Genomic DNA, 21,002 nt, shown 5'->3' on the forward strand with positions numbered 1-21,002 from the left:
CATCACTGCGCTGCCACGCCGCCCTACTGTTTCATCACTGCGTCGAGGTGCCCCCGCCCGGCTGCTGCCCACCGGCCCGTGTCGGGGGCCCGCCTGGAGGCCCGTTTGGACAGGCCCGTGGGCCACCCGCTCCGGCTGACCGGGCTTTGAGAGGTCATCTCCAGAGGCCACTTCCCACCTCACCTGTTCTGTGAGCCTGTGAAGCAAAGCAGGCAACCTCGCCGGCCGGGAAGAAATGCAAGGAACCGCTGCACCAAAGATGCTCGGGTTTTGCTCGGGTTTACCCCTTTTCCTTTTTAGGCCTCTTCCCTGCCACGGGCAAAGCGGCCTCAACTCGGGGAAGCGCACTGAGTTGGATTTTTGGCCCATCACTGTCAGCATCTAATGCCTGAGTGGCGTCTTGAGAAACACAGACGACAAGCACAGGCCGAGGGAAACCCCTCTCCTCTCCTTTCCTCAGGCTCCCCTTCGGCCCGGACACCTCTCTGCCCCCTGCCCAGCCTCCCCTGCCCTCGTGGCTGCTGCTCGCTTCTGCTCTCACTTCCTAACGCTTTTTGGCTGGCTTTGGTGAGGTCTCCGATGGCCCGTTCCTCCAGCCCGTCCAGCTCCTGCTGAATGGCAGCCCCACCATCCAGCGCAACGAGTGCGTGCCCCAGCGGTGCATTGCCTGTCCTCCTCAGGTCATTGTGGCAGCGGCAGCTTTTGAACTGAAGACCTGCTGCCAGGCCCGCTCGTTAAACAAAGGCAAGAAACAGGGAGAGTAATAAATTGTACGTGCAGGTGATTAGTATGGGTCTCAAGGGATACAGCAAAGTCTGCAGCCCAGGAATGATGTTTCTTGCCTTCCAAAGCAGTCTCTTGCACGTTCTCCTTTTGTAAATACTCTGATTTTTTAAAATAATCAAGATTTGATCATATAGAAAGGTTAAGTTTGATTAATAAATAAAATAATATAATACAAATGCAGAAGTTGTTAGGATTGTTAAGTGTGAAACAATAACCATAGGAACCTCAGCAGGGAGTCACTGTTCCGTACTAAGGAACTAATAGTAACGAGATGGAACGATGAAGAATCGAATAGAGAAGTTTTGTTTGAGTCCCGTAATAATGTGACCTGATATGCACCAGTGATGCGGCTTGGAAAGTTCCTTACCTTTCCCATCTTGATTCGAGTATCAAGAATGCCAATCAATAGGTATTAATAGAAATAACCATTGATTATTTTAAGTATGGATATTGATAGAACAGTATAATCCAGAGAGCGATTAATGAAAAATGAAATTATGTATCTTGTGTGATGGTAACTAGGTATGATTTATCCGTGATTTAATCATAAACTAACTGTTAAGCAATGTAGCATTGTGAATAGGTAGGGTTTGCTTCTCAGGAGAATAAGTTGTAGGCCTGATCAGTAAACTGAGGAAAACTCTAGGAAGATTCCAAGAATGGAATTTTGCAACTAAGCTGAGCGTTCGCAAAAATTGGGTTGAACTAGAGGACACCATGAGGAAGACTATGGACGACCACCAGAGGACCTTAGACGACCACCTGTGTACCTGGAGATGCATGCATAATGAGCATATACATATATTAATGAGTTCTCGGAAATTGTATGAATATGTGTGCTGGTTTTGGCTGGGATAGGGTTAACTTTCTTCATAGCAGCTAGTATGGGGCTGTGTTTTGGATTTGGGGTGGAAACAATGTTGATAAAGCAGGAATGTTTTAGCTACTGCTGAGCAGGGCTCACACAGACCAAGGCTTTTTCTGCTCCTCACCCCACCCCACCAGTGGGTGGGCTGGGGGTGCACGGGTGTGGTCAGATACTGCCTGTACTCATTGAACTCCTTCAGAGTGGGGTCAAAGCATCTATAATTTTATGGTTTTGTCATCCATCTGCTTCTTTCTTGACCTAAACTTCCCTGGAGTTGGTCTTGTTACAGTTACCAGTTATGTTACTTGTTACAGTTACAATGCCATATCAGTTATCATGCCACAGAGGAGTTGGAGGGGCTGGCAGGTTGGCATTTTCTCCACAGTCCAAGGAGTATCCCTTCTTCTTCAGGTTGGGGGCTGTCCTTCTCCTTGTAATGAGCTGTGGTCCTTTAGTCATGCTTACTTTACCAAGAATATGCGGTATGCAATGTAAACTATATATGTCTTAACAATGTTCATACAATTTCATACTTTGAAGAGTAATTGGTACAACAGTTAGGGAACGAGGTTTTTCCTAACAGTCCCTCCTTTTCTTTTGACCGCCAGGGTCACACCACAGTATTCATTAATTTAGTAGTTAATTGAGTTCATAAATCAATACAACATTGTAAACACACATATATAATTATGAAGCAAAATAAGATAGTGAAGACAAAACCAAAATCCTTTTAGCTCACAGTCCTATACCTAGGTCTTGGAGCCAAGAGGTTAACCACCTAAACAGATTTAGGGGAGATCCCTGCCTTTCTTCATGTAATATTTTTTAATGAGTCTTTATCTTGCTTACATCAGTTTCATTTTTCTGGTCTTGATTTACATAAAACCAGCAGCTATTATTCAATAATGCACATACTCTGTCCTGTGCTGCTAATAGGTAGTCTAAGGCTAATTGATTCGGTATTACCATTTGTGATTTCTTCCTGTAGGGCTAGAATACTATTTGTGATTTCATTAATGGCTTTTTCTAGGTCTTTTGACACATTTGCAATTGCCCTTTCTAGTTTTGCAACCCCTAACCATGGGATAAAAGCTCTTACAGGCGGGTGGAACTTGGTGCCCCATTCCATCAGTGTTGTAATGCTTTTTCTCATGTATACCATTAGTTATGAGCGACAGAAGCAGAAAAGATAGTGGTTCTAACCTGTGCAGATGGTATTAATGCACTTAGAATACACTTTTCAGCTCAGGTTGCGGGTAAATACTCGAATGACCTTTCTCCACGTATCCAACATTGCCCTGGTAGTTGTGTAAATAGGGCCAGGGGGCTGCCATCCACAACCTCCTCTTCCTTCAACCTGTCACCACAAGACACCGTTTTTGGTCTCGAGTGAAACGAAGGAGAGAAACGGAGTGTGACAAAGCCCGTGGGTCTCTCTGAGGTCAAACAGAACCCCATGCCTCCACCTGTGTGCACATCTCAGAAGCACGCCACCTCCTTTCAGGCCAACAAACTGCCAGCCCCACTTTTCCTCGTCTCCTCAGGGTTGTTAGGAGGTGTATACAGCTGGCCTCCTGCACCTGGGGCTTCTACACACGTCTGCTGAAGCTCTTCAGGCTGCAGCCGAAGACAACGTGAGGTAGCCATGGCAGGGAGTGGGACCTTTAAGAACAGGAAACATCCCCACCGTGAGAGAAGAGACCCGCTAAGTCCTCGGCCCTCCTGCATCTGCCCTGGTGCTGCGAAAGGGCCGGGGCCGCTGCGATCCCCTCCGCGCTCTCCCCTGCCTGCAGCCAGAGGCGGTTGTGTGGCAAAACCCCTGAGGGACGGTGACCCGGGGCTGGTAGCGCCCGGCTCCGGGCCCTTCCCGCGGGGGAAGCGCGGCCAGGGCCCTCTCGCCAGCCGGGCGCACATCCCCGGGGCCGTGCTGCGGTCCTTCGCGGGGTAGGCCCGCTCCGCAGCCACCGGCCCGGCCCGGCCCGCCGAAGAGGCTGCGCCGACGAGGCTGCGCAGCGGTGGCTGCCTTTCACTTCCGGCTTCCCCGCGCAGCCGCAGCCCGCGCCGCTGGGCCGGAGCGCTGGCCGGAGCCCCGCCGCGCTGCCATGGCGCCGAGGCGGCGCCGGGGCCTGGCCGCGGCGGGCTCCCTGCTCCCGCTGCTCTGCGCCCTGCTCCGCGCCGCCGCCGCCGCCGACACCAGCACCGGCCGGGTAGGTCTGGGAGCGGGAGGGGGGCCGGGGCCGGGCGGGGCGCTGAGGGGAGCGGGGCCGGGCGGCTCTGTGGGGCGGCGAGGCCAGTGGTGCTGCAGCTGGGACTGGGCTACCGGGGGACGGGAAGCCCGGGGCCGGGTTATGCGCTGCGTTGGCCCGGGAGCGGGCTGGGAAGCTGGGCGGGCAGCGGCTCCCCGGCTCCTCCGCGCCCGGCTCCAGTGCTGTCGCCGCGCCTGGGCGCTGCTGCCCGCCGGAAGCCTTCCTGCATCGCCTGTAGGCCCTCGTCGTGCCGCTCTCCGAACCGGCCGTTCTTGGTTGCTGCTGCCGGGCTGGGCTTAGATGTGCAGCCACAGTCGCTGGCAGCTCCTCTGCCTGTGCCTGGGCAGGTTGGGAACCGGCAGGCGAAGGCAGCCGGGACCCTCCTGTGTGCTCTGAGCATCAGCCTCCCGGGAGGAGGCTCTCTTAGTGTCTGTGCAGGCATCGTGTGGTGTCCCTTTCCCCCGCCTGCTGCCGAGCCTGGCCGGGAGGGAAAGGGGGTACTCGGGAGTAACCCCACTCAGAGCTGTTTTGGTTAGTATGCTCTGCCCTTGCTGCTCAAGGGCAGCTTATTTTGGTCAGACTGAAGGTCTGTGTTTGTCAGGGGCCAATGCTAGATGCCAAGGCAGTGGTAGCAAATGGCCAGTCTCCAAGCAGCCTTGCAGCTTGGCTTTATTTTGAGCCATTGGCGATGTCCATGTTGAATAGCGCTGTATGTTCATTTACTTGGTGAACTTTGCCATGCCTGGCCCGGATGCTGTCTTACACCTTCTTTCTCCTGTTTTGGAAGCAAAGCCTTTCTCTCTTCCCAATGGATTCTGGTATCTTCTTGTTGCCACAAAGAAATGGGGATTGTTCTCCCTCTTGTGCTCCTCCTGACTTGAGCCCCTTTCCTGCTGCTGTGTTATGTTAAGGGAAGACATGCCTCTCCTCTCCCCCCTGCCTTGAGTGATCAGGCTGTCAGTGTGAGAGCAGTGCACGCAGATGATTCATCAGTGCTTGTGTGTTGAGGACTGTGTCCTGGGGGTCAGATGGATTGTCCTCGTGGCTGGAAAAAGCTTATGGGATGTATGTTGATCTCATAGTAATCCTGGTCTAAATATTGAATCGGAGGGCTGGGGTATTGGCCAGAAGAAAGAAACACTGGGGTGCGTGCATGAAAAGTTATGGTGAAAAGTTTATGAAAGCAAGCCTTCATTCAGGTTTTATTGGCATTTGTGCTTAATGGTGAATTAATATTCCTTTTTCCTGTGGTATCAAAGTGAGGGGGGAGAAGAGAAGGAGGAAAAAAAAATCTGAATTAATGGGTGTTTTTGAAAAAGCTGTCCTTAGCATTTTGACCAGTTCGACATGTGGTTTTATCTAAGGCTGCATTTTAGGGGGGAGGTGGGGAAAAGGGACAAAGCTCCTTGAGGAGACTTGGCTATTTTCCTGTTCTGACAATTTGCTAGATACCTGCTATTAGTAGAGGCAAAATCCATCTAACCAGAGTCCCTGCAAACTTTCTGAGTGTGTTTTTTGGGTGGTTGTTGTTTTGTTTTGTTTTGTTTTGTTTTTAAATTGAAAGAAATACCCCTGTGCTCAGTGCAAGCGCAAAGCTGAACCTGTGTTTGCAGGGATTGCCCAGGGCTGTTAAACTGTTTGCTTGGAGTCATGGTCCAGAGGCAGGAGTAGGTGGTGGGCAATGGGTTATTGGGAGCATGCTGCTGTGGGGACTGAGAAATCTTGAGATGGCAAGGTGACAGGGTGCACAGGAGGTCTCTGGAACAAGGACAGAGCTTCTTGGGCATTTCTGGTGCTCCAAAGACATAAGTCTGCCCCCGTTAATCAGTAGGGATGATGGCCATTTTTAATTGGCAGGTCTGCATTGTCCTGTCAGGACAGGTGATATTAAGCTGGGTCTTCAGCCCTTCCTGGGGATCAGATGATATTACCAAACCTAACCAAAAAAAGAGAGGTGGTTGAATTTTTTGGGCTAGTTCATCGCTTTTTCTTTTGAGGAAATGTTCCGATCTGTTAAGTTGAAAACTTACTGTGGCATCTTACCATCTGTTTCTTTCTTTTTCAGGGTTGGTTAAAAACTTACGGCTACTTACTTCCATCTGACAGCCAAATGTCTGCCTTGCAGTCGGGAAAAGCTGTGCAGTCCGCAGTTGCCACTATGCAACAGTTTTATGGGATCCCAGTAACAGGAGTTTTGGACCAGACAACTATTGAGTAAGATTAACGTAGGATAATTTTGTCTTTCCCTTTCTTAATGCATTGTCATATTACCTGGGTAATTATTCCAGCTACAAGAAGTCCTCAAAAGGGGTAGATTTGACTGACTCAGCCAGAGAAGTGTTGATTATGAAAAGGTGTCCCTAACAAAAATATGTGGACAACTCCACCTTTTCTTTTTGCCAACAGTACTGATTGCAAATGTGAGGGGAAGCTCTTGTTAAATGTTGTTCTTTGTACATAGATCCCCATTGCTGGTGCACAGGCAAAGCGTGAATCCTTTGAGCTTCTGAAAGTGGAGAACATCAAGGGTTTCACTTATTTCCATCTCTGTCTGGATTTAGGTGAAAATCTGGCTCCAAAAATGGCTTCTAATGTATTTCTTAATTAATTGGAGTTGTGGATCTCCATAGATGCTATTTGTGGAGATCTGTAGTTCTGAGTTGAAGTGAGTTATTGTAGTCTGATGATGATAGTCAAGGGTCATGATAGCTGTCGATGGTTGCCATTTATTGGACGTTAGATGTTCTCTGCTGTATATTGACCATGTGTTATTCGTTGTTTGTGACAGGTGTCTTTGATAGCACAGAAGCATTGGTCTAAATCACCTAGGCTGGAGTGACTTTGTTCTTTGAAGGCTGTTGCCTTTAGTCTGCTCTTCAGTATGTACTGCACAGTGTGGTGCGGAAGGGCTGTTCTGGTGCAGAAGCAGTGTTCTGGCGCAGAAGCAGCATTTGTTGCTGCTACCTGACTGGCTTCCTGTTGTCTGATTGCCTGGATGTCACGTATTGGCTGAATCTGCCTGCTGTTGGTCTGGACTAGGGGAGCATCTGTTGATTAAGCAGAATGCAGATAAGGTCCTACCAATGCTTTCTGGGGGACAGAAGCATGTCATGGTGAGCAAAAAAAGAAAGCACAAATAATAGAACTTGCTTAGGCCCTGTCTGAGAGTTTCCCCTTGACCTTTGCTTATTGCATTGGCAGACCCTTTTAGAGTGTGCTCTGCCTAGTTCATCGTCTCTCCTGTTATGGCACTCTGCTGGCAAAAGGGACAGAGTAGCACAAAAGAAGGGGGCACAGACTAACCAAATAGTGTGAAGAACAAAGGGGTTTGGTTGTATGCCTTCCAGACTACAAGAAGAGGGAGAAACAGAAGAAATCAGTGAATTAGGCAGGAGGGGATCATCCTGGACTGGGAGTGCCTCTCCAGGGAATGTAACATTCTCTCCTTTAGCTCACAGGAAAAGCCCCTTGTTCTCCATTGAGGGATAGAGAAAATCCTGCTTGTTTGCTCTTCAAATGAGTTGAAAATGAAATACTTTTTAAAGGTGGGGATTCTCCATCGGAGATCTCTGCCATTAATAATACAATTCATAAGTGAATGCTGAAGCAGAGCCAGAGAGCAAGGTTGTGTATGTGCAGTGGGTGTGTAGAAGCTTGCAGCTGGGATGCTTATGAGTTGGAAGGGGTTGGGGGAAGAAGGGGCTATGATATTGGGGTGCTAGTTTGGAAACTTAGGGAGCTGCTTCTGCTGCCCTGTGGGTGACAGGGGAAGGGAGCAAACTGCATGTGAGAGTCCCTGCTTTAGTAAGTAAAAGTATTTTCCTGGGGGAAAGGAATGTGTTGCCCACGTTTTACTGAGTTTATATACGGACAGGGGTTGATTGGTGCATGAACACCCAAAAGCTGATGGGTGAAAAACCTAGATGGTTCCCTCTTCTGAAACTCGAGTCTCCAAAGGCTTGAAACCTCAGCTGCCACCAAACACAGGCGTGCTTTGCAGGCATCTTCGGTTCCTCTACCTCCATCTGTCCTGAATCAGAAGGTCCGTATGTTGAATGGCAGGGTGGAGCAGGAGTACCTACCTAGAAATTACATGAAAGGAAAAAGAGGTCCTAATTGCTGTTAGCAGTGACCCTGTACTTTGAGTTGGAGGGGCATGTCTGGCTGGGCCTTGTTGGGCTGTCACTTCCTCAGACCTGGTTGTAGAAGCTGAGCAAAAGGAGAAGAGCTAGCAAGGCAGGCTGGCTCCGAGAGCTCTGAGTTAATCAGGTGCTTGCTAAGCTGTTATTTCAGTCTGTGTTATGAGTTTGGAGATTGCAGTTATGAATTTTTCTGTCACTTCTGTCAGTGTCATAAGCTTTGTGCCTTTAAAGTGACTTTAGAATCAGTCAGAGTGCGAAGTTATTATTTTCTATGGTTTCTTTGTTAGGCAACAAAACTCTGCATATTCTGTTCACACTTATTATGGAAGCCTAAAGTGTTTCATCCCCTTCCCCACACGCCCCCAAATCCCCAGCTTGTTCTTTCCTCCAAGAGTGGTACCCAAGTGTGTGAAAGCTACCGTGCAGGCACTGCCAGTGGGAGTGGGAAACGGGAAGGAACACCACCATTGGTGTTGCTTACTGGTACCCGAAAGGAAGGTGGGGTGGGGGTCCGTTCAGTAGAGGGGCTGTCCTGAGGTAGCAGGTTGAGGCTATGTAGTTTCCTGTAAGGAGAGCAGGGGAGAATACGTAAAATGGTTTCCTCGTACCCTGCAATTGACAGTGCCTCAGCAAACTTTGTGTCTGTCTGCAGCTAGTGGGTTGAATTGTAATTTTCTTCAGCAGCTGGGCAAGGATATAGTCCTGGGAGCGTGCCGGAAGAGAAGGCACGCTAGCACCTAACAAAAGTGGTGACTGTTGTGTTCGTCGTAATCAATCACATGGCCCTGGAGGGAACCAAGAAATAGTCTTACTTGTGTTGGAAGTGTCTTGTGCTTTGTCTTGAGCCTGCTGTGTAGGTCCCTCACCTTGGGGTGTACGACACAGCTGTTTAAAGATACCACTCCCACCAGCTCAGATGATAGAGAGTGACAGCTTCCTCTATTTAGGAGAGTCATGTGGAGGGCTTGGAGCCTGAACTGGGGAAAGCAGCTGTATCTGGATGAGAGCTGGATGTCACTGCTTTTGGAAATTACCTGTTTTCTGCATGCCAAGCAGCTGGAGGAATGCAATAGTCTATCCATAAACAGTGCCAAGTATAAATTTTGATGATCCAGTGTTATTGGTACCCATATTTAAAGAAAAAAAAAGGGCAGGGGGAAGCAACTATAAGTATCTGAATCCTGCTTCAAGTAATTGTCTTTTGTTGTTTCTGATGTGATGTGTTTTTATAAATCCCCTGGAACACAGAAAGGGTTATCTGAACTGCTCAGTAGAGAATGGCTGACAAAAAGCTCAGCTAAAGAAGATCAATGGCAGCAAGCTACAGCTTTGTGATTATTTTGCCATAGATCTGCGCTGCTGAGAAAAGAAGAGATGGCTGGACTTCTACCCTAGCTCATGTGATTAGAGTAGGGCCCATACGTCTGGAAAGTAAGTTGAACCAGGGAACTGATCCAGATAAACATTCTCAGCTTGACATTAGCACAGGCTGTTGACAACTTGGGTACTGCCTAGCTCTAACCAGGTAGTTGGGCTTTTTTACTAGATCTGTTTCAGGAAGTGTGTAGCTGAGCTGTGGAACAAACTGTGGTAGAATATGGGAGTTCAGACAGGCCTAAGTGTAATGGGGTTGAAAGAGGAGTTAGGCAGCTTTGTCTTTCATGAGCTCTGCAAATGCTGGGACCTTGGAAGCTTTGGCTCAAGAAGCCCTTAGAGCCCAGGGCACTGGTATTGCAGCTTGCCTCTGGAATGGCCCCGTTGCCCCGCCCTGTGTCCGTATGTTGTGATGGAGCTGGCACAGGGGGAGGGAATTTGACTGTCTTTGAGGGAATTAACTTTTGGTCGGATCTCTGTGCAGTTCTGATTGGCTTTGATAGCATGGGACTAATCTGGGTGGGGGCTGATTTCCTGCAGCATGCTCAGCGTAGGGCAGGTGTTGGGAAGGGGCAGCTGGTGTTCGTACATGAAACAGATGTTGAGGTGTGAGGGACTTGGCCATGTATTGCTAGTGTGTCAGCATAGCAAGCACTGTCCTGGAAAGTCCTGGTGACTTGTCCTACACATCCACATTGGTTTGGTAGCACTCCCCTGTTACCTTTCGGTCTTCCAGATGATACTAGTAAAGATAAAACAGAAGGTCATTTTCTGACTGTAATCAGGGCCTGCCTGATGATCATGATGTTCAGAGTACTGGAGTTCTCATGAAGTTCAAGAGTTGAAAACCTAATTCACACTGTGGATTGTGTAAGGTTATGCTAAAAACTCTGTACCATATCATATGACTGGAATTTTTTAAAAAAATACTTAGGAAATATCTAGGAGAATACAGGCTACAGTAAGCCTAACATCTCTCTATCAAAGTGGTAGAAGCAATGCAAAAGAACACAGATAAAGGACACTTGGAAAAACATGGTGTACTGCGGTTGAATTAATATGGCTTTTCTAAAAGCAAACCTTAGAGGTACTGCTTTTCTTTGAAGGTGGCAGCAGTTGTGTGGGCAAGACAGATCTGGTTTCCACAGGTTGCTTAGATTTCTGAAAGACAGACCGTACTGATAAATGTAAGGTAATGTAAGTGGGGAAGATCTGTGCTAGCTTTATATACACAGCTTGGGTTCTTGTCAGGTACAGTACAATATGTATAACAACTCTCATTTGCTCCATTCTTGGTGGGGAGAAGATGACAGATGACTGCACTGAAATTTCTAAGTGCCCGTCGTTTTTACATACAGGAAGTTGACTAAGGAAAGGTCAGCTGCTTGGCTGCAGGTATGTGTGCTGTGAAAGAATGTTCTTGCGAGGCTGTACAAAGCAAGTGTCTGTCTATTTGTTTTTTATTTAAAAGGTGTCCCAGAAAGAAGTCTTGTAAATGATCTGCTGGTGATGGGAAGACACTCCCTTCCTGAAGGTGTGGGGCTAATATTTTTGAAAGATAAGAAGTATATTGTTTAGGCTCAAGCATGTGGGCACATATGGACTACTTGCCATTGGCTGGCTGCAGCTGATGGAGGAATGTCTACATTTGGAGGCCAAAAGTTGTCCCCCAGGTGGCCAGGGATGTGGGAGAAACCCTGCTGAGGAGAGGGGAGAGAATTTGGTGTCCTGTGTAAGATATCTGCCAGGACTGGCTACAACACTCTTCTCCTGTGTGACCAGGCAGTGGCATGTTTCTGCATTCCATGTCCTGCAATGTGTTCTTAAGGCATTGTGTCACAGTGGACACTTGCCTTTGCTATCAGAGTAAGTGGATGAAATGCATAAAATGTCTGAAGAATGCCAGTGGCAATGTCCCCAGCAGCAGCCCAAGCAGGAGGCTGAGGGCAGTGCCAGTGTGCTTGGGAGGCCGTGGCCAGAGACTGCTTGCATTATTCCTGGGCTCTGGTCTCCTGTCCTGGGCTGCGCTACAAAATCCTAAAGAATGTGGCTGGGACAGAAAGTTGCTGTGCTGGGACTTCTGGAGACCAGTACCTGTAGTTCCTCTGTTTCTGTCACTGTCTCCTTTTTTCCCTGTTGCCACATGCAGTGATGGGCAGATTCATTCCTCCATAAGCCACTTCTGACTTCTCTGGAGTGTGCCCACACCAGCACGCAAGATAGTATTCTGGGATACAGTCTATTTCTCCTTGTCAGAGAATCGTTTAGGTTGGAAGGGACCTCTTGAGATCATCTACTCCAACTCCCTGCTCAAACAGGGACAGCTGGAGCAGGTTGCCCAGGACCATGTCCAGTTGGGTTTTGAATACCTCCAAGGATGGAGACTCTACCACTTCTCTGGGCAATCTGTGCCAGTGTTTCACCACCCTCAAGCTGGTGCAAGAAATAAGCAAAAGAGCTGTTAAGGCTGGAGGTAGGGGAGGACACCTGACTTCTCTGGTAATAGCGCATGGATCCCCATGCAAGGGACAGCATCCTTTGCTCTTCCAGTTCATCTGGCCATAGAGGCAAGAGTTTCCTACATCATGAGTGACATCTAAAGAATTAAGGGTTATGGGGAGGACCTAACAGAATTTGGTGACTGTGACCCACAGATTGGAGTGATCTGTTCTGGTCATTACAGGTGAAAGCCTTAGTCATTATCTGGGAGGGTTGTGTTTGCATTTGTTCAATCTTATTTAGTGAATTATGAATTGGAGGATTTTTAACTGGCACAGGAGCACTTTAACAAATGGAGAGTGGATAAAGTAGGTGATAGGAGAGTTTGATCCCGGTGCACACGCACGTGCAATTTTGATCTGGGTCTGTTATGTGGCATTGTCATCATTAAGCTCTTGTCAAACATAAGGGCTACCTGATCTGGTATCTGTGTTTCCAAAAGGAAAAATGAATTCTTTTTGGTGTGCCGAAGTGTGTGGATTGCCAGCAGAGGTGGGGTGTACAACTCTGTGCAAAGAGCATAAACCCAAGAGGGGGAAGAGTGAGCCCTTCTTGGTGTCTGCACTGGCCATCTCTCAGAGGTCTTCCAGTCACTCCCTGAGTTCTTTTGAATCTGTTTTCCAAACACTTTGTTAGCTTGCTTTTTCTTTCCTTCCCTTCCAGGTGGATGAAGAAGCCTCGATGTGGAGTTCCAGATCATCCCCACCTACGCCGTAGCAGGAGGAAAAAGCGGTATGCACTAACTGGACAAAAGTGGAGGCAGAAGCACATAACCTACAGGTATAGACCCCTCCCTGCCCCTTTTTGTTTTGGGAAAAAAACATTCTGTACTTGCTTGGTATGCAAATTTTGCAAGTACTTTTAAAAACTGGATTTTTCCCTGTAATGCCTAGTTGAGGCTTTCATTCTCAGATCATGGTGGAAGGGAATACTTTCAGAGCACTGGAGTAAATGAAGAGTCTATTGTCAATTAGAAAATAACTGATCAGTAAAGGCGCTTAAATCCCAGCCATCAGTTGTGTAATTTTGGTAGGAAAATCCTAGTGAGCCCCTTTCTGTTCCCTTAGAAATCTAAGACTCTAGCCCTTAGATCATGTGTCTTCTTTAACAAACCATTAAAGCAGAAAGAACGTCATTGTCTAAAGGCATGATGCTTTCTCCCTCTACTGATTTACAACATTTTACTGAATATTTATTTTTGCAGAGGTTTTACTTATGCTCATGTAGTAGCTGTTGTCCAGACTTAGGCCTGGTGAGGCAATATGCTGTAGTGGGCTACTGGTGTCAAATAAGTGTTACGTAGTGACGATTGATTCCCAGAGATGTGTATTGTTTGAGTCATTTAATCATTTGAACCTTAGCTTTTGAAAGGCAATTGCTGAATGATGCCAGTGGAAGTTTCTGATACTTCAAAATAAAATTAACCCCCTCTCTAGTTGAAAGTGTAACCTTTTAATGTTTTTGGAGGGGGAAAGGAGGTTGCAGAGGGGTAAAAATTAGGAATGTAGACATTAAGGAGAGGATACGGGTGAGCAAGGCTAAGACAGAAAGAAAGTGTGTGGTGAAGAGGTAGAAATATGAGTGACCAGCATGGGGAAGGTGCCAGAATGTGTAGGAAGAGATGCGGTGTGAAGGGAAAGAGAATCAGGGGCTGGGGCACTCTGTTGCTTCTGCTGAGAGCTCTGAGAAAGGAGGAGCAGGATTCTTCAGCAAACAGTGAGGGACTGCAGAGACTGGGAGGAGGGTCTAGCTTTGGGGACTAGTTGAAAGCTTCCACCAATAATCATTGCTTTAATTCAAATTGTAGAGGGACACCTTCTGTATGTGAAGGTCTGAGAGTCAGATCCTGCTTCTAACCTTTTCTGGACCTTAGGGAAAACTGGTATATAATCTTATAAATAAAACATATCTTAAGCGTATGCATAACCACAGGAAGCAGGTTGGCAGATGGCTTCACTTCTGCCATTGTCAAAGGAGTAGTTGTTTAACTTTCCAATTTCAGTATTTGTAGTGTGCCATTCAAGTGATAAATAATCTTGTTTTACCACTGAATGTATTACGGTGTCTTTCATCTGACAATCATTATATTAAATTGAGCCAGTTTCATTAAAGACTGAAAGTTGCTTCCATGACATAGATATTTCGTATTCCCCAAGCCAAGTTTAATAGGTCTTGACTCTGTTATATGCACACACAAAAACCACCTCATGAGCAGCACTTTTTAAGCTAAAGTTTACAATTACGGGAAATTTATGTGCGGTTAAACTTCCCCCCCCCCGCCCCCAACTCTGTATCATCATCTGACATGGACTGAGTTGCACAAAATTGGCAGGTCCATCACTCCTGTGAGCTCTGAAGTATTTTGAGTAGCCCTGAGAATGAAGCTGCTCATATAAGTAAGGTTGTGTAGTTTACTGAAAGGTTTGTTTCTCAAGAAGAATTATAGCAGTCAGTGTTTTTCATACACTGGGTTCCATTTTAGTATGATAATTTCAAACAAAATCTGAAGTAATTTACACTTTTAAATTAAGTTGCTTAGCTGTCTACACCAGGATTTGAAAGGCTGTCAGGTTTTTAAGAAGCAATGCAAGATCAGCCAAAGTATTGGGAAGAGTCTTATTAAATAAATGTAGTCCAGACCAGGGCTGTAGTTTTGTTGGTAACTTTATTTGTGACAGCAAAACTTTGCATGCACAAAGTAGTGTCTGCAAAAGAAATAAAGATCCTTTGGAAATGGAAACTCTGTAGATGTGGCTATGTATTAGAATTATAAGAAGTCTCGAATGCATTCTGCAGATTTAAACAACCCTTCTTTCTCATTCACACAGTGTACACAACTATACCCCCAAGGTTGGAGAGATTGATACGAGGAGAGCTATTCGTCAGGCATTTGATGTTTGGCAGAGAGTGACACCACTTACCTTTGAAGAGGTCCCTTACCATGAAATTAAAAATGACAGAAAGGAGGCAGATATTATGATATTTTTTGCTTCTGGTTTCCATGGAGACAGTTCTCCGTTTGATGGAGAAGGTGGATTCCTAGCTCATGCTTACTTCCCTGGACCAGGAATAGGAGGAGATACTCACTTCGATTCAGATGAACCGTGGACCCTGGGAAATTCTAATCATGATGGTAAGAGCGCAGATCATTTTTCAAAACAAGGATAAGTTGAACGTAGACACAGTGACAGGCTTTCAACTAGAAAGTATTTGGTTAGTGGAGCTTTTGCCTCCCATACAATGGTTAACATGTTTTCTAAAACATGTATTCTATCTTAAATGGGTAAATAATTTTATTAGAAAGTTTGTGACTCTGCATGCCTCTGTGCACGTGTGTGAATGTTGAGGAGTGAACAGAAGTGTGTGTCTGCTGGCGTTTTACATCTCTCAAGATTTGGACCATAGTTGCTACAGAAACCACAGCTCTGGGAGGGAAAAGGTGAACAAGAGAGTGTTGAAATGTAAACTCCGTATCTCCTGGAATATTTAACAAGGGCAATTAGAGTTAGTTGTAATGGTGAATAGAAAGTTGAGAGAGTGAAGACGGTTGAATGTCAAGTTGTTTTCATCCATATTTGTTTTCCCACAGTCTGAGGAGGTTCAGAGGTTGGGGCTGGCTGATTCATCCAGGAAGACTGATGATTAGGACAACTGTTTTTGTGATATTAAGCAATGAAGAGTTTCTGCGTCTTTCTAGCTTTATCTTACTCTCTAATGGCAATGAGCACTTTCTGATCTATTTTCAAACCTTTGAGGATAGTGATGACTTGTAAAAAGTTTAAGTTTGAAAACCAGAATTTTACAGTGGCCTCATAAACTACCACTCCAATTTCCACAGTCTTGTGATTTGGGAAGGACAACATGTCTTTAAACCTTTAGGGATTCAAAATCACGTTTTGAAACATTTTCTAAGCATTAGAAGTTTACTTGTAATGTTAATATGGCTTGATTTTTAAACTGTATAAAAACATAGTAGCATTGTTGGGGCCATGATGTCTAAGGACATATGCAGAGTCTTTCATTAGACCCAACAGTGTAGTTTGAAAAGGAGAAAAGCTTTCGGGCAGGTAAGCCACCTTCAGGCCTGACCTAAAAGTGGCGGCTTTCTTTCAGAACGGAATGCAAATTGAGAAAATCCCTCAGAGTTTTGAGTCGGTATCTATCAGATCATCTTTGAAAGGAAATGGAGCTGGCAAGTTCAATGTGGGAATGCTAATTTCTAGGAAAGCAGAAATGATATGATACTTGTCTTCTCAGGGAAAGAGAAGTAAAGTTTCCTGGCATGTTTAAATGACTAGGTTAGATGTAGGCAGAGAAAGAGGTTCTAGCCTGTGGGATGTAAAGGGAGGATAGTGTGGAGAATGTGGGAGGTTATGGTACGGCAGAGAAGCACAGTCTTGCTATCTTGAAATGTTATGAATTTTTATTCCTAGGTTTGTGGCTGGAGGGCAGTTTATAGGTTTCCCTTGAGGATCAGGATTGACAGTCAGAGACTGAGTGATTATCTTGTGAGAGCTGCTTTTGCAGCAGTTAGGTGTGTTTGTGCTTTATCAGTGGTCTGTGCGAGTTCAGTCTGGTCTTAGTAGTTATGTGATCTCAACTACAGGGCGTGAGGGTGGCTTGTGTGCTGGATATGACTTCCCAGGTAAGCCCATATGTGAGACCTGGGAGTGCTGGTGTCGGGGATGGAAGGTCCTTACAGGAAGGTGGAAGGGAAGATTTTGAGGAGTAGTACTTGTTTTTTTCTTTTTTTCTGCACATTCCTTCTGATGATAAGCTTAACAAGGTTGGGAGGCAGCTTAAAGACTGGCAGGGATGGCTCTGGGGAAAGTTTTCCACTGGGTAGGATGTTCTAACATAGATGATCACATTTTTTAGGGTTTCTTTTGTATAGTTTTTAGCATGGTGTTTGAGAGCAGTGTATACAATGAGTAGGGGGTCTCTTTTTATGAAAGCTTTTTCTTATGCAGTATCCACATGGCTCTTTCAAAAACATGATGTATTTTTCTCTGGTGTGCTGAGTGACTGTCACAAGTAGTGTCCTCAAAGTGCATGTAATTGGTATTTGAGGGGCTAGTGTGCACTCTTGAGTATGAAAATTGATAGAAGAGTTGAGATTTCCATTCCAGAGGATAAATGTCATTTGTGTATTTGTTTTCAAATAACTGTGCCGCATAGACTGGGTGGCATGGTTATTTGAAAACTCTTTTAAGAAAGTCACCGGTGAGGATGTTGAGAATGGTGGGGTCATATTTGTCCCCTCCACCTGCGGGAAGCGCTGATAATAGAAAGGGGATTTTGTGCGTTGGGGATGACAGGAGTAAGCCTGTAGTCAGAGCGTTATAGGTATGAGTGTTAAATCTGAGGAGTTTGGTTTTGCCTGCGTTCTTAGCCTTGGTATGCAAAGGTGAAAATGTCCTGTCTCCTCACTGGATGATCCAGGCCTTTTTAGGAGGGTTTTTCCTTCTGTTTCACTATTTCTTGTCATTGGAGCTCTCACTAGCTCCAGATTCTCACCTCTGATGTGTTTTACTTGAAATGCTGTTAGCAGGTCTTAAAGAGTTTCTTCTTGGTCAGAGGTTTCCTGCACTGTCATCAGTTCGCTGCCTTTTTTCATTGGAAATAATGTGTTAGCAAGGACAATATTGTCTTTTTAATAGGAAGTACTTCTTCAAACATGGTCTTGCTTGTCCTTATGATATGTATTTTGGGGCAATGGGGTTGTTCAGTCTGGAACTGAAGAAGTCTCTCAGTGAAAGAATAAAAATACCCTACCAGTAGATCAGTAGCAAAGCTCTCATTTATTCAGATGCAAAAAAGGAACTGTTTCGGCCATTCAGCATCCATTCAATGATTATAGAAATCTTAAAATAGCCATGAAGTAATGATAGTATCTTTACATCAACCCGCAAAACATCACCATGTAAAACATACCGTTCCTGACAAGAATGTGTATTAGTTGAAGACAAAATTTGAACAATCTGCCTCAAAGCTCTCTTAGCCTTGCAACAGTTGTAGGGGTAAATCTCTGGTCAACAGAACAGGATACTGAAATGGGCACTGTAGTTCCTCAGAATATTTGGCTGATCTATCTGGTCCCTATAGTTTTGTTATAAACCAATACAATCTGAAACTTTGCTTTTGTTGGTCTACATTTGTCTTACTGTGTTGTGGCACCTGAAGAGTTTCAGTAAGTCCGTGTTTGGATGCAGCTGTCACCCCACAGAAGAACTGTTTTGGAGTCTTCACTAGTAGTGCAAATTATATGGATAAAAGTGAAACATTTCACATGAAGTCTCATCCAGTCAGGAAAAAAAAGAATTATTTGAACAGATCTTTCTATGAAAACAGCCATCTCTGATTTGTACATGCAGAATGTGAGATATCCTGTTGATCAAAGCTTCTATCTTGTAAAGATGCCTTGTGGTAACCTGCTAGGGTTCATTAGCAATTTTATCACACCAGGTAGTGGATAGTTAGTTGGGATTTATATACTCATTGTCATTTTGCATGATCATTATTATACTGATTCTGCCCCTTGTGGACAGCCTGACCATTACCATGTCCCTTAAAATTATTAGTGTATTCATAATAGCTATGGTGCTGTTGGTTGTCTTCCTGAGACTGTGGTAATAGGGGCACGTGCACCAACGCTTCTCTTATCTTCTGCTGTGAAGAATGATCCTGCATAAGCTTTCAAAGTGAATGCAGTTTCCTTCTCCCTGGATCTTAGTTACAGTTCCACTCATGCATACAATTCCTTTAGCCGAGTAATACTGTACTTTCAATTCATGATTGCTGATTTATCATCTTAATTGTACTGCCTTCTCTGACATTCCCATAAGCAAGCTGTGGAAGATCAATTTAGATAATCTTATGATGATGTTGTGCAAAACCAGGTAGGAAGTTGAACTCCTGAAGCAGTCCTTATTAACTGGGATCATGGGATACAGCATTCATTTGTTAAGTTTTCATATGAGAATGTCAATGGGAGCAGCTAGAAGCATGAAGCAGAATATTGGAATTTGGAAGGATCAAGGCAAATCAGAGAAGTGATATGGCGAACAGGGTGCAACTGAAAAAGAGGAGGACTGTGGTTTTACAGTTAGAGATAAATCATCTACACAACCATGCAATGAGGAGCAACTGACATGGTCACAGTTGCCAGGTCTTATCTTATGTTTTTCCTGGAATGTGCTCCTCAATAGAAATGAAAGCAGCTCTCGGCCTTTAGCTTATCCCAGACTTGTAGCAGAAAGGGCTCCAGCTTATTAGACTTTGATATATGGGCACTTGGAGGCAATTGAAGCCATTTTTGGAGTCATTGTCTTTTAGTGGTACATTGTGTGTAGCTGCTCACAGGCCAAGTGGCTCCTCTTGGCTGTTTAGATGCAGCGTTTGGTCCCTGAGTTACATGTCAACACAGGCAGTCTGAATATCCCAGTTGCTTGCATTAGCAGAAGGGACACCAAAGGTGACTTTGCTCTACTTTCTCCAAGTCTTGGGCTTTTTTTTACTAGAAATGTGCTCTAGAAACATCCAAGCAAACTTTAAACTGCCCATCTCAAGACTCATGGCTGCTGACATACGTTGCTCACTGTAGGCAGCAAAGCCCGTGCCTCAAAGAGGGTAAACAGACTTGGCCGTGCTGGGATCTCTCTCCCTTCGCTGCCTCAGTGTCTTGCCTAACTTGGCTCAAGCATAAGAGGTGCTGCATGAAATCCATTATTAAATGGCCAAATCAAGTATTTCCTTGCCTTTATATGATAATAATAAATATATATGTATGTATCTCCAACAATAGGTTGAAAAGGAATCCTGAGTGGCTGTAAGTAAGTTCTGTCAGTTTAAATATCCACATTACACATGACTGCTCTTACACCCCTCTGACAACTCATTAATCCAGGTTAATTACAGGGAGTGAAATTTAATCTCCAGTTTAACATCGCAAATAGTATCAATGATAATCCCAGGCAAATCTTCTTCATGGTCATTTAAAAGTAGAAGATCATTGCTGTTATGCATGTTGTCGACACCATACCACTAAATATGTGGTGTCTGCCAACCCACTGCAGATTATTAGCTTTATAGCTATATAGATATAGCTGTATATAACTATTAGCTATATTCCTCTGTTGGTAGTGACAATACTTGCTCTGTCACCATTGCTGCAAATAGCAGTGCCTGTGTTTTATTAGCGCTGGTGCTAACAGCACCCACCTCCTTAGTAACTACCCAGGGCTGTAGCAGGCACTGCTGTTGCTGCGGGGTGGGTAACCAGAACTGCTGCTGCTGGGGCTATCCCACCTGCAATGGTGATACCTGCTGTCAGTCTTCCCGTGCAATCCAGATTTCATTCCAAAGCTTATGTGTGCCAGGCAGCATGCTGGTTAGGAAATGCACTGAAGCAGTAGTAGAAGGCATAAAGTAGAGCAGGACTGATTTAGGGAAGACATTTAGAGAACCTTTTTAATGCTAAAGCAAGGTAAACACTGAGGTATCCATGCCCTGCCAGGGATCACCAGAATTTTTTTCTTTCAGTATGCCCAGAGTTGAGGTCTAAGACCCTCCCTATCATCTGCTTGTTGTGTGGCATTGTAAATGGGAGTGTGCCCAAGGACACCCACTTCAACTTCTTCAGGAAACAACCCCAGCTGACGAGTTATTCTTGTAGCGACTCTAGTGTTACTCAACTAGAACATCAACTAAACATCAAGTTTGATCATTCTGCAGTTCACAGGATTCATCTTTCAGTATCCTCTCTTCCAGGTACTCTCCCACACTGTGCAGCTTCACACCTGTATCAAGTTTTCTTTGTACATGTAGGATTACCACTGTGACTGCTCTTTAGATATTGGCAAGAAATGCTCAGCTTTGCTAACAGCAAGTAAACAAATACTGTAATCATTACAACAAACGTGACCCCATAGATCCTGGTGCGTTCCTCCAGAGGCTTCTTTGGAAAGCTTCTTGTTCAGGGCTTCTGAAGAAAAGCCAACCAAAAAGAGTGCCAGCATTTACAAGACACTGCCAGAACCGGTACAAGAGATGAGACCTCATGGGTCCCTTTCAGTGCCAAATCAGTGT

At 45.4% G+C, this 21,002-nt stretch overlaps 1 protein-coding gene across 1 annotated transcript in view; it reads left to right on the forward strand.

Moving 5' to 3' along the window:
- The first annotated feature begins 3,756 nt into the window (after nucleotides 1–3,756).
- MMP24 (matrix metallopeptidase 24) overlaps nucleotides 3,757–21,002 on the forward strand; it is a 47,484-nt gene continuing 30,238 nt past the window's right edge. The window contains exons 1-4 of the mRNA XM_059827073.1: nucleotides 3,757–3,861; nucleotides 5,966–6,114; nucleotides 12,579–12,695; nucleotides 14,744–15,048. Coding sequence (XP_059683056.1) covers nucleotides 3,757–3,861; nucleotides 5,966–6,114; nucleotides 12,579–12,695; nucleotides 14,744–15,048 — 676 coding nt within the window. The remainder of the gene's footprint in view (nucleotides 3,862–5,965; nucleotides 6,115–12,578; nucleotides 12,696–14,743; nucleotides 15,049–21,002) is intronic.

Source organism: Gavia stellata, chromosome 20 (genome assembly GCF_030936135.1).
Source record: "Gavia stellata isolate bGavSte3 chromosome 20, bGavSte3.hap2, whole genome shotgun sequence".
NCBI lineage: Eukaryota > Metazoa > Chordata > Aves > Gaviiformes > Gaviidae > Gavia > Gavia stellata.